Source organism: Sebastes umbrosus, chromosome 11 (assembly GCF_015220745.1).
Source record: "Sebastes umbrosus isolate fSebUmb1 chromosome 11, fSebUmb1.pri, whole genome shotgun sequence".
NCBI lineage: Eukaryota > Metazoa > Chordata > Actinopteri > Perciformes > Sebastidae > Sebastes > Sebastes umbrosus.
Genome location: NC_051279.1, coordinates 28031325 through 28049652, shown reverse-complemented (window position 1 = coordinate 28049652; position 18328 = coordinate 28031325). Strand labels below are relative to the sequence as shown.

The following is an 18328-nucleotide window of genomic DNA, read 5'->3' as shown; positions in this document are numbered from 1 at the left end:
TATCATGATTTTAAAGGGATAGTTTGGATATTTTAAGTGGGCTTGTATTAGGTACTTATCCATAGTCAATGTATTACTTACAGTAGATGAGGAGAAGCAGGCAGGAGTACGAGCACGGAAGCAAAGCAATGTACTGCTGTGGACGGGGGCAGCAGCAAAACATATTTTAGCCACCTAAAAGAAAGGCCCACCTAAAAAACGTCAAAGTCAGTTTAAGTGTATGCTATATTTAGAATATTTTCACCGTTTTACGTCGCCGTCAGACAGCCCTTTCCGACGGAGAACTGAAGCTATGCTCTCTTCAGAGCCACCAGACTCCATTGACAAAAACAGTAATTTTACCTCGCAGAATACGGGAGTTGCTGGTCCACCACTGCCCCGATCTGTTAGTTTGTTTGAGTGACTTTGGTGTTTTAAATGATTCGTTCGGATTCACCAAAGTCACACAATAACACAAACTAACCGATCGATGCAGCGGTAGACCAGCAACTCCCATGTTCTGCATAGATCAAATTACTGTTTTTGTCAAAGGAGGCTGGTGGCTTTGAAGACAGCCTAGCTTCCATGCTGGTACTCCTGTCTGCTACTCCAAACTGGGGGCATGCCGACCGTCATCTACTGTAGGTAATACACTGACTATGGATAGGTACCTCATACAACCCCTCTTCAAAACACCCAAACTGTCCCTTTAATATTTAAGAGCATGAAAAGCTTTGTCACTTGTGTGGTCTATGAAAGTGACTGCATGTACACATGAATAGGCACGTTTCTGAATGGAATTTGGAGTCTAAGGCAGCTAACAGTAGGAAGTGAGGTAAGTGTCTTTGAAAGGGAGTGAAAAACATGAGTAAAATAAGGGATTGTGAAAGAGAGTGAGAGAAAAATGGACCAGGCCAGACGAAGACACAGTTGCATGCTCACACATAATGTATGCAAAGAAATGAAGAGGCAAACACAGGACAATCAGCTTTGATGCATGTTTCCAACATGTGTTCGTCTCATTTTAACACGAATGTGTGCTTGTAGTGCGGTGCTCGCTGTGCGTAGTGTGTGTCATCTCCAATCTGAGTGTGTGTGTCCGGTTGAATGATCCATGTGGGTGTCAGAGGATTGGGGTTAGTAGCTGCACTTTTACCTTATCAGGACCACCTTGATTTCAGCAGCTTGCTTTGACCTTTGACACATAGCTGTACAGCATTTCAGCAAACACATATGCACTCACACACACACACATATATCTGTACACATGTACACTCTCAGCTACTACACAAACCTAACAATATGTCACTGTTGTGAAGTCTCTATATAAACTGTGCTTAGATAAAGGAACACGGAACACTCACCATCTGCGTGCTCTCCCGTCTTTCATCTGTGTGTTTTTATGAATGACTGTGGAAGCCTCTGTTCAGCCTCCAGTTTGTACTACTGCAGCCGAGCAGACCTCCTGATCTGCAGATGACAGGTCTTTGGAGAACCCAGCCCTCCAAATGTTCTGCTCACTTCCCCAACTCATGAAATGTGGCATATGTATTGTGTAAGTGTGTGTGTGTGTGTGTGTGTGTGTGTGTGTGTGTGTGTGTGTGTGTGTGTGTGTGTGTGTGTGTGTGTGTGTGTGTGTGTGTGTGTGTGTGTGTGTGTGTGTGTGTGTGTGTGTGTGTGTGTGTGTGTGTGGCCGAGCCTGCCCACTGGCCTGACAGCAGTAGCTGAGATGAACCAACTGACCCTACTTTCCACTATTATCATGAGTAGGAAGTAGATGTAGGGTGGAGCAAATGGCAGAGGGAAGATGAAGGAAAAGTAGGATAGACTGTGGTAAGAATGGTGAGAAATACAATATGAAGACAAATTATGAGAGGGTGGATGAAAGGCATTAGGTAACAGAGAACATCAAGTCAAAAAATTAAGTCCTAATGTCTTTTCCTAACCACTTTTCCTCGACCTCGATGGAAAACATCATGAGGTCAAGGAAAGATGTGAGGGAGAATTCATGAGGACTTAGGAAAAGACAACTGTGGTTTTGAGAGAATCTGACTGCACTTACACTATATGCTCCGTAATTATGATGCGACGGCGGCGGATGTTATTCTGCCGTAGTGAAACTACAATGCTCTGAAGATGGACTGCTAAAGGCGCTGCTTTGCCTCCTGCGTTCTTAAATGCCTCCTTCAGTGACAGGCTGCTTCACCCGCGGTGTGTGAAAGAGAGATACTCTGCTGGAACACTTTACATCAACATATAATACAGGATTATCTGACCTAACGTGGACAACCGTGAGAAATATTACTTCATTAATAAGGTTGGAATTGAAATAATAAGGAATAGCCTATAGGCTACCACAAAGTTTATAAATATTGAGTTCTTATGCCCCCTCGACAATGTAGTCGGGGGTATTTAGCGCTCCGCGTGTCCGTCCTTCCATCCGTTCGCGTGTCACACTTTCGTTTCCGGAGCAGAATTCGGAAACTATTTAACTTAGGAACTTCAAATTTGGTATGATGGTTGATAGTGTGGTCTAGTTTTGTCTTTTGGGGGTTAGAAGTCCAGGGTGCCCAAAATTTAAAAAAATTTGGCCATCCTGGACTTGAGGAAGGTGAGCTATTAACAAGTGTACATTGTGCTCAATAGACTAATTCCACTAGTTCCAAAACGGCAAAACCTTTGGCCCTACTTTAGTAGGGGTCAAGCAGTGATCTGAGTTTATGTTGATTATTTGTTTGCTATATGTTTACTGTTATTTTATTTGTTATTGTTTTTTTTTTTTTACCTATTTCTTACTTGTTCAACATAAATAATTAAAGAAAAGTGTTGTCACTGTCCACTCAAATTTATCAAAATGAATCCCATTAGTATATGACTATCTGAAAATAATATGCAAGATAAGCATGTTGTTTGTCTTCATGAACGGCAGAATGGTGCGTCGCTTTAAAAGTTGCGGTCGCAAGGAATTGTTGGGCGGCATTATCTCCTTTCCTTTGATAAAGGATGTTCCAGTGTATCCTATGCTAAAGGAGATAATAAAGGAAGCATTGAAGCACCTTTCCTTAACATTTAGAGAATTCAAACAGCTTTTATCATGGCTGCTACTTCCGGGTCATTTCACTCCGTTAGGGACCTTCCTAAGCAAAAAAAGACTTTTCAACCGCAGCCCATGAAAGTCGGGACTGAACGTCAGACTCAGCTAAAACAGAGGTCATGTAACGACCCTTCATCTCAGCCTCACTGTACTCACTCCTCTGTTCGGCATTCTCTGCTTCCTCCACATCTGCCGCTGAGTGCAGTAGGCCTTGTTGTGCTTGGTTGGACTTCCAGGCCCCCAGACTCTCAGAGAAGAGAGCGCGGAGCCGTAGCTCTCCTGACGGCGGTGCAGTTCGGTCGGGTATGGCAGACAGCTGTTGGCCCTGTCCCTGGACGGTGCTGCTGGATCGGCGTTAGCAGCTCTTCCTGGACATGTTTGAAATGGCCCAGCTGTAATGTATTGTGCTGCTTTTCATTTGATTTATGCTTATTTATGGAAGGCCTCCCTGTAATGTGTGCGCTAACAGGCGTGCATGTGTGCGAGCGAGCAGAAATGTGTTTGGAGTAGAGAGAACTATTTTGCGTGTGCGATCATGTGTCTGTGCACCTTTACTTTAGAGGGACCCTCAGTGGTGGGGCGGGGGGCGGGGGGGTAGTTGGCTGCAGAAGCGAAGCATTTGAAATCCAGAAATTAGCTCACTGTGAAAGAGCGTCGCTTTCCTCCCTTTCTTTCCCTCTCTCTCTCTCTCCTCTCCTCTCCTCTAAAGAACACTGAGTGAATGCATGAATAACTGAAAGCATCACATCACATTCCCCTGCCTTCCCCTCATGTTTTCCACTCTTGTTTTTGGCTTTTGTTGTTGTTTAAAGCGAAGGCCTCTTTTCATGTGAACACATGATAAATAGTTGAGAACACTTGACGCCGAGCCTTCAGTTTTTCCTAACCGTGGTGAGTTTTTCAGGGGAAATTGATGACACAACTTAACTTTCCTCTGTGGGTGTTTCGTTGGGAGTTTTGTTGTTATGGATAAAAAATTTGCACTGTGAAGCACGTGTACGAGCATGCTGCGCCTCGCAAGTAATCACCCATCGAATAGAAACACGCAACACATTTCACTTTTGTGAAATGAGGCCTCTCCGAATGACAAGAGCAACGTCGAAAAGAGTGTTAAGTTGGAGAGTGAAAGAAATGGGAATGGATATAGCGGTCCATTTCTGGCTAATATTTCCTCCTTCTCTCTCGAATATAACTAGGTTTAGTGTCACATAACTGCAAAGCTGCCAAGCCAAATCATGGTAATGGCCTCAGAAGTAAGAACTACATGAGAACTCCCCGGTGTAGCTGTTTGAGTCAGACCTTGGCAAAAATACAATTGAATCTGGTTTCAAATATTAAGACTACGTTTGGTGTGTTAGGTCCATCTTTTAAGGCACTCAACTGGCAGAGTAGGCTTCGCGTGTTGATGTGTATTCAGCTGTGTTTCCATGGTCAAGTGAGAAAGAGCTTTCTATATGAACTAGGGCTGTCAAAGTTAATGCGATAATAACACGTTAACGCAAATTTGTTTTAACGCCACTAATTTCCTTTAACGCAACTTGCGATTTTTAGGTTGTAGCGGGCTCAGTTTTAAAGCTAGAGTGAAGATACTGGTATCATATGAAACTAGACAGAAACCTAAGGACTCCATTGATACCAACCATGTCATACTAGCATGTCGCGAAGGAGGCTAAATGGTGCTCCAAACTTGCGCTAAATTTTGGTGAGGAAAAACTGTCATGGCCATTTTCAAAGGGGTCCCTTGACCTCTGACCTCAAGATATGTTAATGAAAATGGGTTCTATGGGTACCCACGAGTCTCCCCTTTACAGACATGCCCACTTTATGATAATCACATGCAGTTTGGGGCAAGTTATAGTCAAGTCAGCACACTGACACACTGACAGCTGTTGTTGCCTGTTTGTTTTTGCCATGTTATGATTTGAGCATATTTGTTATGCTAAATGCAGTACCTGTGAGGGTTTCTGGACAATATTTGTCATTGTTTTGTGTTGTTAATTGATTTCCAATAATAAATATATACATACATTTGCATAAAGCAGCATATTTGCCCACTCCCATGTTGATAAGAGTATTAAATACCTGACAAATTTCCCTTTAAGGTACATTTTGAACAGATAAGAAATGTGTGATTAATTTGCGATGAATCGTGATGAACTATTTTAATCGATTGACAGCTCTGATATGGACGTGTTCTCAGATAAGAAAGAGAGATAGATTGATTGACATGAATATCCTGCATTATAGTAGTTCCTTATATTAGACTACATTAGATCACATTTTATCCCAATTAGTAATATCTATTCTCTGCTTCTGTCACTCTCCAGGTCCAGCTACTGTACGAGCTCCTCCTCAGCTGGAGCTCTACGTGGGCTCGCCTCCATAGGCACGGCATCCTGCGTCAGACCTCTAGCGTCCCAGAACCCCCTGCTGGCGCTGCTCCGTCATCCCCGGTGCGCAGCAGTGCCGGCACCGCCCTACCAGACACAAGCACCTGCAGCCCTTCTGCAGATTTCGGCTCCCCCACTGAGGTACGTCCTTCACACCCAACTACACATTTAATTAAATTTTTATAAATTGTGAGATTCATGAATCGGCACATCTCAGTTGTGTTTTTTTGTTGTTGTTGTTTTTACATAGATAAGCCTATTCTCATAATCAGAAAAAAACTTTCCACTGCCACCAATGCATCATGAACGGGAGTTGCAGTTAAATGGTTCACTATTTTATTCATTTGTGTACTTATCTAACTCTTGCTATTGCTCCTTCTACCATATTACACACTACATCACAGTGTCAGACACTTTGTTGTCATTCAGTCTGTGTTTATCTGGCATCTCTCCTTTCATGTGGTGCTACTTGATTAATAAGAGGCCTAATGACTACACCCTGCCAACACCCAACTATGAGCTTTTATTTTAAATCAAAGGTGCTTTGAGTAATGACCTTTGTTGTATACACAATTCTGCTGCTGATTTCTGATTTTAAGTGTATTTTTTTTATTGTTATGAGTAGTTGAGTCAGTGGTAACGCATGCAATGTGTCTAGAAGAAAAAAAAAATCTGTTTTGTTTGGGAAGGATTTTCAAAGCTGGAAAAATCTCATCAGTGCTTGTGTTTCTTGCATTACATTTTCTTACCCAGAACAGATACTCCAGATAGGCTGTGAGCTCTGTTTGATTCGTGTAAGCTGGGGCTTGATTGAGTATAAACCTGCCTCTTAATTTAGGGAAAACAATAACCTGTATTTACATTTTTCGCTCAGATAAAATATCAAACCCAGAGAATGAGGTATAAAGTGTGGCAGTGCGTGCAGGCATGTGCGAAGCCGATGGAAAACTTACAGTCGAGAGTTTTTAGGAGGCAACAACAAATGTTGAGTGCTCCTTTCGTCCCTAGGTGAGGCTTATCCTTGACTTTGACAATGTGGCAGGCGTTTTTCCTCCTGTTTAGTACAGTAGCAGCAACAAAGACTAGCTGGGGGTCCATGGCCTTGGGGCCTTAGCCACCAGGGCCTTGTGTAATACGTGTGTGTGTATTCGTGTGAAGTAGGAGCATAGGATGCATAAAACTGATGGAGTTGATGAGTGTTTGTGTTGTTAAGCACTGGCAACCAGCCCAGGATTTAATGCTATTTGACCACCAGGGCCCTGTCAGCAGTGTGGGGCCCCTGGGGTCACAGCACAGCTATCACACCACCCTGAGAGCCAATAAAGTGTGTCTGTGGGAGAACATACACACGAAAAAAAAAAAGTGTTTCATATGTCGATGTGCATCTGTGTCCGCATTTGTTTCCGCACGATCAACATGTGTGTGTGTGTGCCCTTGCGTCATTTGTGGACCCACAGAAGTGGCAGCAGTTTGGTACGGCAGCGGAGGCCCGACGGTATAGTGCGTCTATAACAAGGCCACGGAGGCCCCTGACAGCCCACTTGTCACTGTTTACCTAAGTACAAACACTGGTAGAAGTGTTTAGTCCTCTGGGAGGCCGGGTGATTGAGCAAGAATGTAGGAGCTGTTTTGATAAGTCTCAGCAGTAGTGGCAGCAGTCTCTCCCCAACAACCCCGCTCCCCACCCTGCTGCTCAGTCCTCGAGTTGTCTACACAACTACATCCACACCAACTGCCCGAAAACCCCTGCCCTACAGCCATACTTGCAGGGGTCACAATTCTCCCGTATTTTTCCAGATTTATGAAAAATGTTCACAATTTGTTTTTTCTCCTTTTCGTTATCTCAGCCTGTTTCTGGAACTGAACAGCGTGTATAACCCCTACTGTTTCCACCCGGACGACAATAGAGCTACACCAACTGTCGTTGCCCGGCAGAAGAGAGCAGTCTACACTTGCGACACAGCGCAGTTTGAGCTCATGTTTAAGCTGCGCTTGCCACAATGTGCAGTGCCCAAAGTCTTTGCTCGATGCAGCAAAAAGCTGTAAAAAGCCAATTGTGGAAATAATGTGTTTCAGAGCGCAGTGGTGGCGTTTTCGCGTTGTGTCTGAAAGAACCTTCAGTGAGTGAGAGAAGGAGAGAAAAATGGAGAGTACTAAGAGAAAGAAATACTCAAGCAGGAGCAAAACTAAATAAAAATGGATAAATATTAGTTTATGCCAGAGATTCACACGATAAGTTCACACCAGAGGGGCAAATTATTCAGTTTTCTTTTGGGGAGTTAAAGGTAAAATCAAAAGTTTAACCTAAAAACGCTGTTGCAGTGTACTTATTATTTTGTTATTTTCACTTACCCTTCCCAAAGACTCCGCTGCCCTCAGCTATTGAGTTGACCCAATATTCTGTGACAATTTTTATATACATGTTTTACTTGTATTTATGAATTATATGAATATGAATACACCATAGTCCATAATCCATGCTTTATTCTATCTCTCTCACTTCCCCTTCTTCCTTTCTCATACTACATCTCCATCTGCAGCTTTATCCCGCCATCTCCTTTTTTGTAGGGCGCTTTCACAAGCCATAGTCCATTTAACTAGTCAGAATCAGAGTGAAATTTATACTTTGGTTCGTTTTCTATTTAGTCTGGCTCGGTTTCACGGTGCACAAATTAAAGTGGACCAAATAAAATATTGTATTTGCTGAGCGAAGGAGCGAATTTATCTTTTTCATCTGGTGAGCTGCCCCTTCTATGCAGGGAATCGCAGACTTCAAAATATTACTGTTGAAGTTTTTTCACTTTGACTCGGCACTGATCTACTGTGAGCACGAATCCCTTCTCCTCCAGTTTATCTCTAATTTATAAATGTCATTATTGTTGTGGACTTTATTTAGGATATTCTGTGTGTTCTCTTTGGCTCAGATGTCAAGCAAACATCGGACTCATGTTAACCTGTAGTCTACTGTGTCCAGCTCAACAAATGCCCACGCAGTCAGCCCATAATCCCCTGCGTTTTGGCTCACTTCCTGCATTTATGTTCTCACTACAATTCACCACTCCACGGTTTGCTTGGAGATGGTCCAAGGTCCAACGACAGTCTCTTGCTATCACTAATCCCATCTTTTGTACCCTCCCAACTTTTCCCCATCCTTCCACCTGTCCCTAAACTATTCTCTCTTTCCACTCTTCTTTCATAGTCTGTCTTTCCCTCCATCTTTCTTCGACACTTCCCAGCCTGCTGTTGTCTTCCAATGTTTGGGTCTCTCTGATGAGCAAAGACAAACTCTGCAAAGAAAATAAACCCGGATCCTCAGCCCGTTTATAGCACGGAGGCCCAGGAATTAAACTGTATACTTTACAACTTGGCTTGTGGAGGTGTGGGAAAATAGCTCCCTCTTCGAAAGTGTGTGTATGGGTCTGTGTGTGTGTGTGTTTGTGTGTGTTTGGGGCCCCAAGTCCTGCAGTTCAGGAACGTGGTCGAGCCCACCTCTGCCAACGCCACTCTTCCACATCTGTTCTTCAAGGCCTCACCTTGATAAGAGGGGAGGGAATTTTCACTCATAAAATTGCTTTGGCTTTTTTTAAAAAAGTTTTTAGTGATCTTAGCTTTTGTTTTAGAGTTTTTTTTTTTTGTTTGGACTTACTATTTGTCTCATCTGCTTTAAAAAAAAAACAGTTGTGCATGTTAATGTAGGAATGTCACAAGAACTGAAGAACTTCAGTACCTGAAAACGTGACGGTTCTTGTTTTTCTACAGTACAGCAGGTACCATGGGTATCAGGGATCAGGGCTGGAGACTAACAGCGTACCGTTGTCCCGGAGATGATAGAAAATCTCCCTGATAATGCCACATTTTGAACAACAAATCCATGTTGAAATCGGCAGGAAGAGAGCTAGTTAACGTGAGCTGTTAGCAGCCAATGGGCAGCACAGTCCTGCCTGGCTAAATAATGGAGCTAACAGCTAACAGAGGATGCATTGAGTTACATTGTGATGCGTTCAAGCTCTATTCAGTAGAAATGAGTACTAAGCAAAGGTAAATTATGTTATGATGAATTCAAATGCAGTCTTGTAAAATTTAGTTTTTGGCAAGAAACTCTAGGCTGATCATTAGGGATTAATAAAATATTAGCAAAAACTAGTATGCAAACGGTAATAAAAGAGTATGTTGAAGTACATGGGATTTATTGTTTCGTTTTTTATCCTAGTATCGCATTGGGTATTTAGAATAGTGGAATTTCACTGGTATTGGTATCGACTACTACATTTCTGGTATTGTAACATCCCTAACTCCATGTGATCATTTATCTTAAAAATGCAAAGTTACAGTTGAAGGATGTTTTGAGAGGTTCAATTGAAAGCAGCCTTCTTTTTACAACTTTCTTTCTTAATTTGGGTTTTTCAGATGGTCTCAAATTCCAGGTATGCATTAAAATGTATTAGAAAAAAGTCTTGTAGGTGGATTTTTTACAACTAGCCAGTTTTGAGGTTGTTTACTCTCATTTGAAACCATCCACAATTGGCAAGATTCTTCAATTGGAAGTGGCTTTAAAAATGTTTGTGTGATTCCAAAAAAAAAGAAATAGCAAGTATGTCAGTCTGTTAATAATTGCTCTTTCTTACTGACCCTGGTGAAATCAGCTTAGAGAGACCGAGCGTCTCTAAGTGACAGACAGCAGCGGTTCTGGCTGGGAAGCTGGAGCAGTCGGGTGTCCGATGCTCCAGTGTAACCACGCTACAGTACACAGTGGTCTGAGCTTCCCACAGCGCCAGCGGCTGGCTCCTGTTTCCACACATGACATTACAGAGTCTAATCCTACCGACTGGCCAGAACTGTAAACTAAACAGTCCTGACCACACATACACACACACACACACACACACACACACACACACACACACACACACACACAGTCCCGTGTTTTGACTCCAGCTCAACAATAATTAGCCCCCAAATGGCAGTTGACACCAGAATATCTCTCATTGAGACTGACTGAACACCATTACTGCTGGGCTCATATTACTCACTGCCATTCACCGTTATTACGCACACATAGACATACGCACACACACCTTGACTGTTTGGTTCCATGGAAACACATACTGTAATGACACTGCTGGAGACATTTGATTGGAGTAAATGCTAGTTCTTGGGGAATTAAGTGATTCAGTGTTGTTTTTTTTGGTATTTTTCTTCATAAGTACAGTATTTAAATTCATCATATGGGGGGTTATGAGGCTTTATATAATGTTATATACGGTACTATATAGTTGATCTAGTATAGGACTGTATTTCCTCTGGCTGCAGAACTTTCAGTGTCTTACAGCCTAGCCAAGTTTGTGCTTGTGTTTCTGGTGCATTCCTTTCTTTATTTTATATCTGATGGATTTAAAATCTGTAAAGTTAGCGATTAATTTAATAGTTGCCAACTAATCGATTAATGGTTGCAGCTCTAAGCTAATGTTTCCCACGGAGCACACGCTTCTCATCTGTTTCTAGTGATCCCCATACACTGTAATGTTGAATCTATTTTTGAATCAGTATAAACCTTAATTTATTTATATTATTGTCATCCGTTGTTACTGAGCTCTGCTGTCAGCCGCCCCTCAACTGCACAATTAAATTAAATTTGCAATTTAGCATGGGGCCCTCATCCCTCCCCCCCCAGATGCTCAACAGGGACATAGTTTCCTCATCTGGACCCTCTTTAAGACACTGTAATCAGCCCAGCAGCTGCGGGCTTTCTAATTGAGATGGTTGATAATCTCCTCACCAACCGCAGCCAGGCTCGATAACCATGACACAATCTGTCATTACCACGCCGCGATGGGAAAAGCTGTGGAAAAAGTGAAACCCCACAATGCCAGTGCTGCAAATTGCCATATTGTTTGTTTGCAGGCTTTTCACAATCCGAGTCAGCCACGAAGATACATGTTTGGAAAACAGATATATCAGGAAGAGCACGAGAGAAATAAATAATAAAAAAAAAATGTCCCCAGTGCTGTCATCCTCAGTGCGTTGCCAAACCTCCAGTAATGAGATGAGAGCTCACAGCTCCTCCGCCGCATCCTGCTTGCCTCTCCACCTCAGCCCCCCGCCTCCGGTCTTCACTTCCCATTCTCTCCCAGGCTGCAAGACGTGTGTGTCCTGGCGCACTTGTGAGTAAAGGCAGGCCACGTGGGTGCCGGTGGCTTAGTTTGGGGTTAACACCAGCGACAGCTCCACACAATGGTCCTTTTCCCCCCATAAGTGGAACTCTGCTCACCAGACACTGATGTCATCTACACACCAAAAGGCTCGAAAGCCGGCGGTTGCTTTGTTATGGCGACACGCACAGCGACGACACTTTCAAACATACGTGCACATTCACACAAACACATGGTCGGACACGCACGCAAGCAGATGGACAAACTGTTGCAACACAAACATCAGGATTTTACTGTCAATTTGTGCATATGTTCTTTCATAAAATGTAATTTCTTGTTTGACTGTTGCAACTCTTAACTGACTATCCAGTTTTGTGAACTAAAATGTGAGTTGTTAATGGCTTTGACATTGACAAGAAAAGGACATTTCCTTAGATTTGTTTGAACAGATGTTAAATCTGATGTAAATGTTTGAATTCTGTCACAGTCTTCGCGCTCATGTGGTAACGCCAAGTTTGGCCTCAATTCATGGCTTGTTCCCATCTCATCAGCCCTGATTGAACAGATCCTGTTTTGGCTCCCCAGGGTGACTCGGTGCCTGCTGGAGACGACGGCCCGTTCGCCGACACGGTGACTCTGGAGCAGAAGACTAGCAGCATCGGTGGCACCAGCGGGAAGGTCAGCCTTTGGATGCAGTGGATGTTACCCAAGGTCACAGTTAAACTATTTGCTGCCGACCCAACTGCCAAAAAGACAGGTATGCCACCTAACCTCAATATGATACTTCCTGCTCTTTTTTGGATTGACAGCCTTAATATAAGACAATAGAGAAAACTCTCATATGTAAAGCGGAACTAGCTTTTATTGCAGGAAGCTATTCGGAGTTCTTACGGTCCTGCTGTATCAACACTTTAAGTGATCAACCCCCACCTCTTGTCTCATTCGAATGTTGTGCACTGGGAAGGGGAAAGCAGCTGGAGAGAAGCAGGGATGGGGGGGGGGGAGAAGACAAATAAATAAATGGATGATGAATCCCAAGCGAACCGCCTCTTGTCCCCTTTAGATTTACTGGGGCGATGAAAGGCTAGATTTACCTTTAATTGGTGGCTATAATATTTAGCATCTGCCAAGCAGATCGCCCAGCTTAAGGTCTTTAAATAGTGGAAACGGAATGTTTTGGAGGACCTCACAGAGATGGTTTGACTTAGAGACATCCTAAAGAGGCATTGCTTTGGATTTGGCCTTAATATGTGCCATCTGAGTTGGGAGAGGAACTTACCACTGGATTTTCTGTGTGCAACGCATTAAGCATGTTATTGAAAACAAGAATTGTGTGCATGCGATATATTAGATGGCTAATATTACATGCACATTTCTCGGAGATAAGTAAGCCGCAGATAGGACTGCAGACAATCTGCTATGATGTAATATGTTTTTCAACTGCAAAGGAAATCAGATTCTTGCCTTTCCAGAGAAATGGAAAAAAACAGCCATTCCAAGACGTATTGGTTCTCGGGTATAATGTTATGCTATTATGTGTTGGAAGATTAGAGGTAGAAATTCAAGCGTGAGCCTCCAGAGGCTCTGCTAAAGGCACAAATCAGTGGTACACTTTCCTTCTTTTAAGATGAACCATTTAAGACCAAGGGACTAAGGCTTTCCACAGTACTCTTTACAGGGGTGGGTTTACAAAACTCATACATCAATATCAACACCATGTTCGGAGACTATGACTTTCTGAGTATCTAACAACTTGGGAGAGTTCTTTCCACACAGTCTCCACAATAAAGCTGACATGCCTTGTGTTTCAATTTTAATAAGCCGTTAGGAACCTCTGCGTTTCTCAGAGTCACCGCAAGGCAACAGTACAACAACAACCATAGTTTCACATGCATGAAGTCCATTTTCCCAAGCTAGCCTGTGATTGTGGGACTTTCTCTCTCTCTCTCTGTCTCTCTTTTTCTCTCTCTCTCTCTCTCTCTCTCTCTCTCTGTGGAAACAATGAGAGAGAAGCAACAGTTAAGCTCACAAGCTCGGTTCAATACAAAGTTAATCAGTCCGTCTATGAAGCTTACTCACTCTGCCTGAAGTGGGTGGGTTTGTTTGCACACAAGGTGCACTGAGGCACGCACATACATTTTCATGAATACACACACACAAACTCCTCCTTATGACAGACTGAGGGATATCTTATTCATGCTTTGCCTTCTTACTCACATATTTCAGTATGACTGGTGTGTGTGTGTGTGTGTGTATGTGTGTGTGCATGTGTGTACATAGGCTCTCGCCTTAATCAGCCTAGCAGTGGTCCAGTTTCGAAAACACACTGTGTGTCCACTGTGCAGGAACTGACCACAGCAGTTGGATCGGGACCAAAGGCAAGACCTGGACAGGGTTAGCTACAGTGCAGGTCCTTGCCCACAGAAATGAAATTCACACGCACAGATGAAACTTCCTCTACTCAAGTCCGAGTTCAGCTGTATCGCCTGTTTGCCAAGTACAATGACGGCCATACGGCATTCTTAAACAGAAACAGAGGGGAGAAAACTCCCAAACTAAAGATTGATACACAATTAAGCCGCATAATGAATGTCTTTCCACTGTGATTCACTTCAGGATCTTAAAATGTCTGAAATGTTTTCTTTTTGTGGGTGTTTCTGTCAGAGATCTGTGTCATCAGTGAACTAGAAGACCTGAGTGCCTCAGTAGACGTCCAGGATGTTTATACAAAGATCAAATGTAAAGTTGGCAGCTTCAACATCGACCACCACAGATGCAGGTAATGTACATCACAACGCACATGTAAGCCCATACATGCATCCAGGTAGTCTTTAAAGGAAAAGTGTGTAGCATTTCAGGGGCTCCATTAGCAGAAATGGAATATAATAATCATAGCTATGTTTTCATTAGTGTATAATCACCTGAAACTAAGAGCCGTTGTTTTCGTTAGCTTAGAATGAGCCCTTCATATCTACACAGGGAGCGGGTCCTCTTCACGGAGACCGCCATGTTGCTCAAACCAAACACTCTAGAGAGAGCCTCTCGCGTTATCACGTTACCTGAAGGCCACCGTAGTTCTCCGACACGCTTGTGAAACTGCGGTTACATGTGCCGCAGAGGGCTATAAAAGTGTTCATACTGGGAAGTTGATTTACCTCTAAAAAAAATAACCACTGATGTACAGACGTCTCTTTCCCAATGTGAAAAAAGTCTTTTTGGGCCCAATGGCATCATGTGACAGACACAGAAGTTGTAGTACCGCCGTTTGGCCACTACGAAAAATTTGCTTCAAATCCCGGTGCTCTTCCTGGGGGCTTGATTTACATAGGGAGCTGGTCCTGAAGGCCACCGTGGTTCTCCAACACTTCAAACTGCGGGAATGTGAGCCGCATAGCGCAAAACCGTGGAACTGCCAGCTGCCGTCTCACTTCCGTTGCTCCTAAAGTAGTGTTATATATTATGGTACGGATGACCTCTGAGCGAGGCGAATGGCGTTACCACGGTTTTGCACTCAGCAGTTCATATTACCGCAGTCTTGGAAAGGGAGGAGTGAGCGGAGGGGTACTCAGTTGGTTGCAATCTGCAACGACACCTCTAGATGCCGCCAAATCCTACACAAGCAGCAAGCAGGAATGACTTTGATGACAATGTGATATCTATATGATATGGCACTGGCAGAGGCAGTGATAAAACTGGGACTCTCTATCCACCAGGTCCCCCTGCTGCACCCACACATTAGTGCTCTCACAGTCCCAGAGTCTAAACACACATTTGCAAACACACTCCACCACCAATACCACTAACACTTTGTCTGTTCCCACTTCTGCTCATATGGGTGATTTCTTTTCGGATTATCACCTCAGCGTCATCGTCTTTCCAGACAGCTGTTGCAGTGGTTACCACAGGCAGACTAACAGGCAGATGGACAGACACATGGACCAACAGATTGGACGGACGCATTGAGCGAGCCCTGGGCCGGGCCGACTCTGACTCACAGAGCAGAGTTCAGTCCGCGGTGTCTGAATCGATTCACAGAAACATTAACGCGTTGTGGAAGGAAAAACCACTGGGCGATATTCCATTGCATCCTTAAGATAATCTCTCCCCATGTCAACTTCCAGTCAAAATGGAGTAATTTAGCTCTGGGCTCTGAAATTATGAAAGCACACACTGCATCATGGTGAAATTGAAGCTGTAACTAAACCTTTCTGTATTTTTTTCCCCACACCCTACACACACGTTCTTCCCGTCAATTAAAGGGTGGCTTCATTTCAATATCGAAATCCTTATTTTCCTCCTCGCCTTGATCACATGCCTCCGTGATGGAGTCAGCAGCTGCGAGCGTGCTCTGTACGTGCCTGAGGTCTTGCTCTGTTGGGAAGAGACCACTTTAGCAGGAGGCAATTCCCTCTGTCTCTGTCTGAGGAGATAATGAAACAGCCATCTCTCACACTCCAGCGGACCATAGTGTGTGTTTCCAGGTCTGTTTGCCTACGTGCCTGAATAGATGTCTTCCGATAAGTGCCTCCTTCTCTGATCGAGCCAGGCAGAGAAAGGGAGATGGACCTTCCCACGCCGTGCGCCCGTATCAAACCCCGTCATCAGCAATCAACGCTCCCACCACTGACGCGATAATACATATGGATTCTGATTTGCCAGATTTTAAAATCAGCCATGTGAGTACAGGTCGGAGAGGGAGTGAGGCGGCCGTCTTGCCTTTGAACCTGACTCTCTAGCGAGTATCTTGCAGACCTCCCTGTTTTCGCTGCAGTCAGTTGATTTATATTCAGGCCACATGTGTTACAGACAGTATGGAGAATCAACCTAAGCCAGGACAGTGTCAGTGGTTAGACAGTTTTAGAGCGTAAAGGTGTCGCGGGTCATTATATCACACCGCTCTGTTCTCCGCAGGTGTGTGTCCAATTGCTTCTGAGACGGAGCCAACCTTAATCTCTTTAGTAGACCTCTATGCCTTCCTAAGTAGATAATAGGTCAATTTTCTCATTTCTAGGTTATTTCAGTTTAATGTGCTTTTAACAACATGGTCTCAACACACTTTTAACCGACCAAAGTTCTGGCAGGCAGAAGCGCTCCATCATCCAAGCCAGGTTATAGTCATGGCTGCTTAGGACACAGTGGAGGACCTCTGGGCTCCCGGCCCACTCTAATCTGTATCATCCACATATACAAGGGAGCCCACTGGGGTTGGAGTCCATATTAATCATTCTGAGCGGATAATTGTTAGGTATGTCATCACCCAGCCCAGGTTATTTGTGTGCAGTGGGTCAGATTAAATCAAGCTTGACAGAGAAAATGTCTCATCTGGCCTCAGCTATCTCACTGCTGGATAATGAATGGAAAGTTAGATAGGGCAGGCAAATATGCGAGGTGAATATATATAATTGAATTGCTGATTGTATCAAAATAGGAGGAGGACCAAAAAAAGGGTGGAGAAAAGGAGGGAAAATGACAGAAAAGGAGTCCCAGCGGAATAGGAAATAGGTTGGCGTAGGACTCGTAGGTGTGGGGCTCACTAATCACGGAGGAGAGATGAATTAAAGGTAAACAGAGAAGCAGGGAGGTGATTGGGTATGAAACTCTCCCGTCCAGTGGGAAGTTTAGAAATTAGGAAGCTTCTTTTTCTCCTTACTTTAGCCGGGTCTCCCCTAGCAACGGTGCTCCTTGAACTGCTCTGAAACACAGAGACGCACCCCCCTGAGACAGGACGGCCGGTGACAGTTCACCCTTTTTGGCTCCAAGGAGCAGCTCACACAGATTGGAGCTGATGTCTTCCAGCTGTTCCGCAAATGGCTCGGAGCGAAGGATGACTGGATGGGAGCAGAGAGAGAGAGAGAGGGAGAAGAGAGAGGGATGATGGGAGAAATGAAGAGCTTGTGGGGGGTCCATGTGTATTAGTCACTCTTGCTGAGAAGGAGATTACAAAGAGATATTCACATAGGCACACGCACAGAGAGAACTGGCGCACACACACGAGATAACTACGCATGAAACACATGCACACACACTTACCAGTAGGCCTATTCCTCTATCAATGAGCTCCCAGTATGCTGTTGGGGAGTAATGAAGAGGGATGGGGAAGTGGGGGGGTTAAGCTGAGGGTGGCGTAAAAGATACGATGCAGATGGTGTTGAACCATTTCCATTGTGTGAAACATTTTGCCATACATGTGTTGTGCATGATTTGGCATCCTGGAGTAACTGTAATACTGCTGTACACGTATACAGTATGTGTGTGTGTATTTTATTATATACTGTAGATAAAGAGTGTTAATTGTTGTCTGTCTTCATGTTAACTTCTTTTTTTATGTCTGCTTCACAGGTGCTTTCTGCTTCTTACAGATGGCCACAACAACAAAAATTGAATATCACAAAAAATAATAATGCATCATAACTAGGACTGTCAATTTAACGCGATAAAAAAGCCACTAATTTCTTTAACGCAACGATTTTTAGGTTATAGGGGGCTCAGTTTTATTGCTAGAGTGAAGATACTGGTATCATATGAAACTAGAAAACCTAAAGAATCCATTGGTACCAACCATGTCATAGGCTAAATAACGCTCCACAATTATGCTAAATTTGGTGAGCAAAAACTGTCATGGCCATTTTCAAAGGGGTCCCTTGACCTCTGCCCTCAAGCTATTTTAATGAAAGTGGGTTCTATGGGTACCCACGAGTCTCCCCTTTACAGGCATT

At 43.8% G+C, this 18328-nt stretch overlaps 1 protein-coding gene across 6 annotated transcripts in view; it reads left to right on the top strand.

Moving 5' to 3' along the window:
* The window catches only part of LOC119497149 (vacuolar protein sorting-associated protein 13B-like), a 393997-nt gene that overhangs the window by 202063 nt on the left and 173606 nt on the right, over positions 1 to 18328 (top strand). For 5 of the 6 annotated variants that reach the window (XM_037785043.1, XM_037785042.1, XM_037785044.1 and 2 more), the window contains 3 exons: positions 5401 to 5604; positions 12198 to 12369; positions 14277 to 14391. In XM_037785043.1, coding sequence (XP_037640971.1) covers positions 5401 to 5604; positions 12198 to 12369; positions 14277 to 14391 — 491 coding nt within the window. Of the gene's footprint in view, positions 1 to 5400; positions 5605 to 12197; positions 12370 to 14276; positions 14392 to 17951; positions 18085 to 18328 lie in introns of those variants that run through there. The other variant, XM_037785046.1, reaches the window with a different exon arrangement.